The 11,224-nt window shown below is 40.3% G+C and overlaps 1 protein-coding gene across 4 annotated transcripts in view; it reads right to left on the bottom strand.

The window, feature by feature from the left end:
- Positions 1 to 525: 525 nt before the first annotated feature.
- MXI1 (MAX interactor 1, dimerization protein) overlaps positions 526 to 11,224 on the bottom strand; it is a 122,102-nt gene continuing 111,403 nt past the window's right edge. For 2 of the 4 annotated variants that reach the window (XM_020779817.3, XM_020779819.3), the window contains exon 6: positions 526 to 7,591. In XM_020779817.3, the coding sequence (XP_020635476.1) occupies positions 7,428 to 7,591 (164 nt within the window). In that variant the 3' untranslated portion in view covers positions 526 to 7,427. The remainder of the gene's footprint in view (positions 7,592 to 11,224) is intronic. The other 2 variants (XM_020779818.3, XM_078389521.1) reach the window with 1 other exon arrangement.

Here is an 11,224-nt window from a genome sequence, read left to right as displayed (position 1 = left end):
TTCTCTATTTAAAGAGGGTTAAAACATCCAGTTATGTTCATATATGTCCTTTTGTTTCCTAAAAACTTGTCTTTTCAAGTCAGCTCAAGTTTGCATGTGTACCTATATATGACATAGCTCTAACCCACAGGGCTGAAAGAGTGTCTAGCACTGGAGAGTCTATTCCACTTTGTACTTCTGTTCTGCTGCTGCTGCAGGAGATGTGTTCATCTATATGGAACATTGAGCTTGCAATTATTGAAGTGCAGACCTGCAGAAGCTTCCATGTGATAATTGTATATGGAAACAGTTTGTTGCAGAACTTTTGAGGACCGTGTATTAGGACAGTTATACCAGTATGGTTGTATGTAACCATTCTGGTGGCAATTTAATGCTTTTTACAGTCCATAAATGGTGTGGCATGAGAACAACTTTGGCACTTACTGTAAAACGTTCATTTTATGTAGCAGAAGTAGGACATCCTCGAGAGATAGAGAATGTCCTCTTTCACTACAGGAAAAAGGAAGATAACAACCTTACTAGAAATAAAGTTTCATAAAATTTATTTGTATATTTTAAACAAGTTAATATAGATGGCCACAAACAAAAGAAAAAAGGGTTTACACTGATGAAAAATTCAACAACTTTGTCAGCACCATCCCTGCACCATTATAGAGTTGTGATCAACATTTCAGTATTATTTTAAAGACTGGCACTGGTCAATTGGAGCATCAATCAGGGATTGGTTGGAATTTTTTATTTTGCATCTTTTGGTTCCTCAAAGAAGTAGTTGGCTACATCACCAATTTAGTAACTGCATCAACATTCAGAAAAGCTCAGAGGGAACAAAACAATGATAGCAGAAATCTTAAATATAAGCTTATGCTGAGCTATGTATACATATGAAAATATTGTCAAGAGGATATGTATCAGTTTAGACTTGAATTGCTTTCCTTAACCAGTACAGTATTACTACGAAGAAACAGCACTCTGCATATGATTCCCCTTTTAGTACACACATTGCAAAGGAAACAAATAATTCAATAAAAGTTGAAAGAGACTTGGTGGCAAGTTTTTTTACAGCTGGAGAAAAATAGACTAGTACACAACTGAGTTTGGGTGTCGGGCACTGCCTAACGCAAAAAGTGAAGGGGAAATTGGTTGACCTACATCATATTTACTTTGCATCAAAATATAATAGCTGCCTTTTAAGTTGGAGGATAACTTAACAGCTGTAAACTTTAAACTCTAGGAAAGTTAAACTGCAGTTTCATTTAACTCTGTTCTTGTAAAACAGTAAATAGAGTTTTAGAAGAGAAATTAAATGTGGGGATTTTCAGACAGATGTCATGCTGGAATTGTTTGCATTCTGCTGGATAGAACATTAGAAAGATTTGTATATAATGTAGTTTAGCAAGACTGATCTTTTGAAATCCAAGAGCTACACAGCATGACAGTTTTTAATGCAGAGAAAAACTGGTTTTTTAACATTTCAATACACATCAGTACATATGTTACTGAACATGTGTTGAACATGGACATCAGCATCTTCCAACAAGAACACTATCAGAAATGTTTCCAGACAATTAGATAACCCAACGATATTGGGGGGTGGGGGGGCTGAATTTGATTTACTCTTCTGTTGTTGTATTTAATAATGGAGTCAGGCATGTTACATGCAGGAAGTGTTCACTTGTCTGATGAGCTCTTCATTCACATGGAGCATGCCATATTTTTCTGTGTATAAAACGACACTTTTTCCTAAAATAGAGGAAAAATTGAGTGTCGTTTCATATACGGAAGGAAACAGTTGTGCATGTGTGCTTGGGCACCTCTTGCTGCCGCTGCTGCCCAGTTGCCTCTTCCAGAGCTCACTGCTTGTCCCCTCTGGTGGCCCTGAGGCAGCAGCAGCAGGAGGCAGAGGCAAAGGAGCATTCACACGCACTTGGGTCCCTCTTGCTGCTGCCTTCCCTACCCGCCTGATCACCACCTCCACTGGGACTGACGGTGTAGGCAAGAGGCGGAGGTGGAGGGAAACCAGCACTCGTGCGCGCTCAGGTGCCTCTTCCTGCTGCCGCCACCAGATCGCCTCTTCCCGTGAGCTGGAGGTGAGTCCCGGCAGTTGCACTGGAGGAGGTAATTGGAGGGGCAGTGGAGACAGCAGCAGCAGGAGACGGAGGTGGAGGAGCAGTTGCCCATTAACTGCTTTGCCTCCATCAAGGGTCAAAATTAGAGGGGGGTTATACATTGGGTGGGTTGTATACACGGTAAAATACGGTAATCTATTTGAACAGATTGAAACAGCCAACAAGCTGGTTATCTGCCTGGATCCATGCCCTAATTAAGTCAGTTGGAGCTTTATATTGTATAAGAATCTCCCTTCTTATTAGACCTACTGAAGCCAGTACAGGGAAGGCTTCACACTCATTTGCTTTGTGAGGTTGGAGCAATTGCAAAGTTTCCAGCATTCTCTGCCTTTGTTCTTTAAAAAGGCTGCCTACAGTGATCTTCCCTTTGCCCAGCTCCTCTGCGTTGGCCATGTACTGTATTTTTACAGACTTTATTTCTCACATGTACTAAGTTCGTCTCTGCTGTGGGGCCATGTACACCATAAATGTTACTATAGTAACGATGGAACGTAGCTCTTTGCCATTAACCATTACAGAGTCAGGCGTGCTTGAGTCTTCTGCAGTCAGGTCTCTGCCCTGCTAGTCTTTGTTAGCTGTATCATACATAGCCTGTCATGGATGAAAAGTTGAACAGTGACATTTCTGTCTGTGTTAGGCTCAGTCATAGAAGCCACTGGGAAGTCCTGTACAAACTACTTCTTAAATAGTTATTGATTTTTAAAATGCTTGCTTAAACCTGGACCCACGTTTTTTTTTCCTGCATCCAGTGATCGTGTGAATTGGCCCTGAGATGTTATTTAGTTCTGTTCCCTTCAGGGAGGCAGGATTTACCATATGCTGTGCTGCAAGTAGAGGGAGGGTGGCAACTGTACAAGTATCTGGAGTCGGAGGAAGTACTGCCTAGTGCACTACTCAAAACCACTACCAGTGGTAGCTAATAACATGCTATAGATTCAATATGCACAACCTTTCACAGTTATCTCAGTGTATTTATGAGTCCTAAAGCTGCTTAACCACATATATACAACTTTTGCCTTAGTTCTACTAAAGGATCCCTTACCTTACCCAAGTTATCTTTTAAAAAGAGGATGTACCATGTAATTTGATCACCTATACTGAGTGATAACAGATGTCCTTCTGGATTATTTAATGACATGACTATGGAGAAGAAAAGTGGGCCTTTAAATGAAAGTATGGTATTGATGGTTCTGTTTTCACTGGTCCTTCTCTGGTAATTTCTCAGCCAGCTTGTGCAACTGTAGGAACTTGTGCTAATTGTCTGTTGTTTGGAGGTTTTCAGCATAAAGTCTGCTGGGCATATTTGTAGAATGAAAAAAATTGTAGAATGAAAAAAAGAGTGGCTTTAGCTATTGCCATTTTCATACAGCTTTTACTTGTAGGTAAAGTTTCCTGAGGTATGGTCTCACAATGGACTGGCATTTTAACTGTGCTTGATCCCGCTTATAGACCCTGAACTGAATTGTCATGAGACTTGCAGAATCCCATCACAGAGTACGAGGCAAGGCTAAAATGTAGCCCAGCAGGTTCATCCAAGACACCATACAGTGAAAAGTAGTCATGCGTGTACAGCTGCTTCCCTCTTCCAGCACATTAAACAAGAGAACTTGGAGTAGGGGATAAATCTCAGAGGCAGGGCAAATGACTTCCTGCAAAGCATTTTGGTACTGTATCTCCAAACAAACAATGTAGCAAGGCTGGGAAATTACTTGAGGCCTGAGCTGACAGAACAGGCACAGTGTTAGATCAACAGTCTAAGCACATGTTCATACATTTCTGGGGTTTTAGGTTCACGTTCTAGATAAAACAGCAAGCACTGAAAAACAACCGTACATATATTCATAGATACCTGCTGTATACTTAGTGAGCAAACATTTGTGATGCTAAAATAACTGAAGAGACAAGGAGTACAAACTTGGGAGTTCAGTTATCTTCTTGAAGTGAACATTTTAAAATTTTGTTTCCAGCTTGCTTGCTGTTGTTCTGATACACTATCCTCATCCCTACCCTGGTTCTGACTGCATTTTTAAAGTTACTCTTCAGCCAAAAAGCAGTTAACTTTGCCTTAAGTTTATTCTACAGCTGCAAAATCATGAAAATACTTACCTAGGAATAAGTCCTGTTGTGAGACTTTGAACCAAACATGCATAGGATTGTGCTGCAAATCAGCATCCAAGTTTTTGTAGAGGGGTAAATACAATTAAAGAGCATCTCAAGTATAAGCAATAGGACCAAGTTAAGGTATAAAAGGCAGCTCAATGGAAGACATGGTTTTGCCAAGAAAATACTTTGTAGGAGCAATGTAGGATGTTGGCCTGCTCCATGGCAATAAAATAGGCCTACTTCATTCAATAATATAGTAACACGACTTCATCTCAGAGATATATACTTATCTGTTATGTTGCAGAGAAATGTAGTAGTTCACAACCCTATGACTATTGGCTTTTTGATTTTGCACAAAGAGATGACGGGGGTAGAATCTGATACTGGTGGCTCTTATTCCACCCTAATCCATAGCTGACCCTCATTTTTACATGATTTTGACGCACAGTAAGGAACTGAGCTAGACAAAATTTCAGTATAGCTCAGTACTGTTTATTCCGAGAGACCTTTTACAGGATCTCAGACTAGGGTTTCCCCCAGTTTTTCTGCTTGAGCTGCTGGAGTTTTAAGTCAGGGCCCTTTACGTACAAACTGTGCCATTGAATCACCTCCCTGCCCCTGGCCAAGTTCTATATTCACCGATTCTGTGATACATGATTCCCTACTGCAATTTTGTTTATTTGACTTTTCATCAGTTATTCTGATAGTTCTGCAGAGCTGTGCTGAAAAAGCATGATTTCATATGCATAAACAGATGTACAGATCCATGTCCTTGCAGTTTCCAGTGGTTTCATTCCCATCTACTAAAACAGGGTTTTTTTTCCTGCCGCTAGAGGGAGATATGACTACATGCAGCAAACCAAGAATGTTACATCGTCACAGGGGCAAAATGGATACAATTGGATCCAGGCTTTAATAAACAGATAAGTTTTAAAACCCCAGCTATGGATATACTATAGCCCTGGTGGGATTATGCTTCTATTTCATGAAACAGGTGCTAAAGTTGTGTCTTGCAGTATATGACACAGTAATAACTCTGGGTGAACTAATAACATATGTGGTTTTAAACAGACACGCAGCATATCAGTACCGAGACAAGATCTACATTAAAAGTCATTGAGAGTCATCTATTAACATGGCCAATAGGTTTGAAAGGAAAAAAAATCCAGGCACAAACAACATGGGTATTCTAAAGTCTCGTGACCAAAATGGCAGAACACAGTGCATTTCAGATACAGAAATGTTTAATGGTGTTAAAGTGCTACTATTAAGCAGAACCATATGCCAACATTTAAACACAATTCCACTGCACGGCTAAATGAGGTTACTTTGTTTTTTTTTTATTTTGTCTTTTTAAATTTTTGTTGCCCAGCCCTATCTAAAAACAATAAAATTAAATCTACAGGACTGAAATTAACAACCCAGTAATCATAATCAGTAATAAGTTATGAGTTTTATAAAGTGTTTTTTCCTTATTTTTCTCTCTCTTTTTTCCCTTAGTAATTAGGGATAGGCAAATTACTTAAAAGTCTCAAACAAGTGTCATAAATGAGGTCTCTAAAAAAAAAAAAAGGAAGAGTAAAGTTTAAACTTGGTAAAGGAACAATTAATAAGAATCCTTATAGTTAAAAAGCTGAAAGGAAAAGCAAAGACCTCAAAGTGCAGGTTAGAAAGCTCAAAAGAAAAAAAATGATCAAAACATTGGATACAATCTTGTCAACAGCAAGACCACAGCAAAGAGTTCTTCTCGGGAGGCTTCTCACCAGAGAATCACAACTGACTGGCTGGCTGTTACCGTAAGACACGTGCTATGTTAACTATGGACCCAGGACTATGGCAGGGAGTCCGGAAAGGAAACCGAAAAGGAAGAGCCATCGAGCCTGAGGAGAAGAGCCCCTGTTCCTTTTGTGCACAGCTGCAGAAAAAACAGGTCCCTTTCCATTGGTGGTAATAATTACAAAAGACATTTGCAGAATCATGCCTAGGAGTTCTAAAAAGACATTGTCGCATGGAGGGTTCTCTAACCCAAAGAACTTTTACAAACATTTATCAAAATAATTTGCAAAACAAAAAACAAAAAAGGTCATTGTGGCTCAGAATGGAGGCTGTGCCTTCCCTGCACATCATCATCATCACTTCTTTCACAGGCTTTTCTGTCTCTCACTCTCTTGTGTCAGGAGCATCATTCTACATAAGGAGTTACTGCTTTAGCCACTGAATCCAGAGAGCAGTCGCATTGGGTGCTGGTATGTTAACAGCTCAATACTCTAGCGCTAAGTCATGCGGCACAAGCTCTTGCCTTGAAACAATGTCCAGCGGAAAAAGTTGAGCTGAATGGGAATTGCTTCCAGATTTGCAGCACCTCTCTTTTCACAAGGGGGGGGGCATGAGCAGAGCTTCTCATTATTATTGTTATTTCTTAGGTAACAAGTGATCAAAGCTGGCTGGAGGAACCCAGTGGGCAGAAGGCATTGACTGGACTAGCTTCTGCTGGTGAGAGTACACAAAAACTGTCCACCTTCATTGTTCTCTTAAGGGAACTGAAAGACGGAATTTTAAAAAGCCTACACATGGAGCTTCATCATTTGTAATATTGTGCAAACTCACTGGGAAAGGCTGACCCATTAAACTATTATCACCTTGGCTACTTTGTCCTGTAATCTGGAACTCATATGAGTTAGGTTATTACAAACAGATCATGGATCTTTTCCTCACTCTAACTTATTAGCACCACAAATGGTCTTAACAAGTTTGTTGATCTTGGACAGGGGAGGATTTAGAAGGGGGGGGAGTAATTTATTAGCAGTTGTGACAAACTAAGAAGATTATCAGGGTCCAAGTAGCCAAAATGCCCTGAATAATCAAAATATGCAATAATCTCTTGAGCACTACTATCCATGACACAGGGGCAAACCTCAGTCCAGCAATACATAAAAGGAGTGCTTTCTCAGATTTCAAAAAAGCTATGGATTCAGCACTACATTGGGATTTGGGGTCTATGATGGTGGGGAGACCAGTTGGCTTCCCAGTTAGTTTCCCACCCTCCTGTGAACCCATGGAGCTATCCTAGAGTTGCATCCGTCCAAGCTTAGTCATTGGTGTAGTTTGGAGACGAAAAATATTGTGTCTTATATTAGCTCTGCTGCATGAACTTCAACTGCCCCAAAGAAACCAGCTGCACTGCCCTAGCACCATGGCCTAGGAAGTGAAGGAGAGCTTGACGCTAGCGCTGGAGTAACCCTCATCACTCCCAATGCTCTGCAAGCTGCTGTGGTCATCAATGTCACTCGTACTGGTTGTGCTGATATCATCCATGTCTCCATGGGAGAACTCTGTGCTTTCCACATCCACTTCAATTTCTTCTGTAAAAAGAAGGAAGACACTCAAATTAGTCACAGGGCAAGTTCACACTTCATTTTAAATGGCTAAACAGTGAACAGTGCAAGGTAATTGGGGCCACATCCTGCAGTTTCGTTGGGAAGTTATGCTGTGATCTTAGTGAATCAAGCAAGGGCAGAAAGCAGGGAATAGCCTTATGAATCATATTTGTATTTTGAATTAACCTATCTTGAATGAGCATTTAATTATCAGTCAGTGCTGTGGAACAAAGAAAGAAGCATAGTTTATTACTGCACAATTAATTGTTCAAATCATCCAGACAAATCAATTAAGAGGTTCTGGACTAGATTAGTACTTTCGGTTGCTATCTTAAAACAGAATATTTGTATTGAGCAACCTAGCTCTGAATTAAATTGAACATCAGTGATACAATCTCCTAAACTATGGCCACTGCAAAGAAAAGGTTATTGTTTCTTCATCTATACTAATTTATTCCAAACCAAAAAATATATATTGCTGACCTTAAACAAACTGTATACAGACGTCATCTAATCACACACCTTGAATAGGTAACAATATAAATAGGACATAGTTCCTTAACTTACAGGATCTATTCTAAATATCTGGGCTGCCAGAGGTTAAATTTGCAAAGAAAAAGGACACTAATGGAGGGACGTATGGAGCACAGGGATGTCTTGGGTAGGACTGAGACAAAATGCTGGGCAGAGCTTCTTCAACTCTCATGACCAATGCATGCTTAGCACAGAGTACTTGTTGGAGTCAGAAGCCAGAATCCTATTACCAATTTACACATGCAAAGGGGTAAGTTATGGCACCAAACTGCCACGCATTAATGAGGTGCTGCTTGCATTCCTGCATGTGCACCTGATTGTTAATGAGTGGCAATTTACCACAAAGATTTACATAACTTCTCTTAAGCAGGTGTAAACTGGTAATAGAATTCTGGCCAGAGATGGTTGGAAACACTCAAAAAGGAGTTTTATGGGACATAAATATTGAGGCACTGCCGCCCACTTCATCCAGTGAATGCTTGTGCCAAATAACATTTTTTGTGTGTGCGCGTTTAAGGCAGCCATTCTCAATGGTGGCCATCTTTGCTACAATGAAACCTGTTCTAATTGTCTGAAGTCTGTCAGACTGTATCTGATAAACAGACTCCTGGTGAGTGGGAAATAATCTATCAAAGTAGATTGACAGTGAAGGGCAGGTGTGCACCCAAAACAACCATAGCCAGTATAGAGGTGGAGATTAGCAGAAATTGCCACATAGACCTCACTGCTCTAAGAGTATATCCAAAGAGCTGGGTCCAGATTTAGGCACATACAGCTGGTCTGGAGAAAAGAGGATGCTCCTCTACCTTCTCCTCATGGCAGCTACTTCAGCTTCCTGAGAATACAACACAAAGGGGTAGGTGGCTCTGTTGAATGGGGTGACATGTAGTGGATGCGCAGGCAAGCAGAGGAATCCTTGAATCCATGGTCCCCTTCATCTATTGATTTTTTTTACTATGATCAGGTACCTTAACAAGAAAAATCTTGAACAACTTCAGTTCTGAGTATTCTTAAAGGTTGTTAAGGCGCACAGAAATTGAGGTGAAACTGACAATTACGTCAGATGCTATTCGCACCCATACACCCATATGCTGTTATTCATGCTATCTGTGCAGCTAAAATGACTCCAGGCAAGGTGTTACATTGCCTCTTTATTTGCTCTAAGGATCCCATCTCAACATAGAAGGGTATTAAAATAAAAGCAGACTAGGTTTAAATTTAATTGTCTTGATTGGACAAGCTAATCATTCTGTTTCACAAACCTGTAACATGTCCTATAAAAAGACAGAATATAAGGGCCTTGCATGAATGATGTCATTCATACATTCACAGCACTGTTCACTTTTTATATTAGGGCTGTAACACTGGTGTCATTTTCCTTCCAAAAACATTTCTGTTACACATGTCTTTGTGAGTGTTTCCAAAAGGTGGTTTGTGGCCCTTTACAGATACAACAAATACTGAAGTATACCTATGTGTTTTATTTGTTATCGTTTAAAACGTTTCTACATGGCCTTTGAAGGCAAAGCCTCCTCAAAGCAGTTCACACCCATTTAAACAATAAAATATTAAATGCAATTAATTGTAACAGTGTAAAGCACAACTAGGCCAAAATGTTAACAACTGCATTATAACAGAGCCCATGTACACACCCTGAGGTAGAGCATTCCATAAGGGTAGATTCACCATAGAAAAAGCCTTTCTCTTATGTTCCCCAACTGAATAGATTTTTACCTGTGGGCATATGAGCCAGGCCTCTATGGATCTCTATGGATGCAGGCGGTTTTCCAAATAAACTGGTCCCAAGCCACTTAGGGCTTTAAAGATAACCACCAACATTTTAGACTGGGCCTAGAAACACACCAGCAACCAGTGTAGTCAGTTGCTAGAGCAACTGTGTTATGTATTGTGATTCAATCCCAGCCTGCAACCAGGCAGCTGCAGGGATCTCCATTTAACACTCAATAAAGGATCCTCCCTACAGGAGAAGCAAAAATGACATTTACCAGGTGGCAGTTTTACACTGTGCATGTAATTTAACTATGATCAGGTACCTTAACAAGAAAAATCTTGAACAACTTCAGTTCTGAGTATTCTTAAAGGTTGTTAAGGCGCACAGAAATTGAGGTGAAACTAACAATTATGTCAGATGCTATTCACACCCATACACCCATATGCTGTTATTCATGCTAGATTCTCCCTAGAGGAGAAGCAAAAATGACATTTACCAAGTGGCAGTTTTCCACTGTGCATGTAACTGTGATCTCTACAGTCCTCATTAAAACCAGAGATGTGGATCTGAACCCTGTGCTTCTTTAAGATTTCTGTTCTTATGTAGTATTACTCATCATGCATGAAATGAAAGAACCTAGTTCACCCCAAGCTGCTACAGGTGCACCCTTGTGAAGTTTCTATATCCACCTAATTATGTGTGGCCATATTGATGCATTTATACGAAGAAGAATATTAACCAAATTAAAGCTGCATACTTTTCACTGGGACAGATTTCCAGCGCAGTCCTGAAAAATCAGTGGGGCTTCAAAGCCTGTATCTCTACCTGAATCGGAGGTGCTTCCAAACAGCTTTTATTACCCACTTGTCCTGCCCTATTCATGGAAATTTTCAGGAGGGTCCAGCTGCTTTCCATTAGTAACTCTTCCAAGTTTCCCTGGCACTACACAATGGTTTTTCATTAATTATATAAGGAACTGTCCATTCAGGGGTATCCAGAGCCTTCTCAGAGAATCAGGAAGTAATATTAAGCAGACACTGTACTAATGTTGCCAAGGGGCAAGGGGTAAAAGCAGAGGTTGGGAGTACTAGTTCTTCTGCCACAGCACCCAGAATCTCCTGATAGCGTGGACAATGGGATGTGCTAACTGGGATGTTTTCAGAGCAGCAACTTCAACAAGTAACTACCCCAAGATCCAGTATTATTGGGAATCTCCTCATCTTATGACAAACATGAACACTGTTTGAGAAGAAATTGTCGGATGAATAACATCCTGCATATTTGTTGGGCCAGTCAAATAAAATTAAAATGACCTAGGGATGAAAAAGAGGAAGTGTTGTATGAAAGGAATG

This window comes from Pogona vitticeps, chromosome 3 (genome assembly GCF_051106095.1).
Source record: "Pogona vitticeps strain Pit_001003342236 chromosome 3, PviZW2.1, whole genome shotgun sequence".
Taxonomy (NCBI): domain Eukaryota; kingdom Metazoa; phylum Chordata; class Lepidosauria; order Squamata; family Agamidae; genus Pogona; species Pogona vitticeps.
Note: the sequence above shows the minus strand (reverse complement) of the source record. Positions and strands in the feature narration are given on the sequence as shown.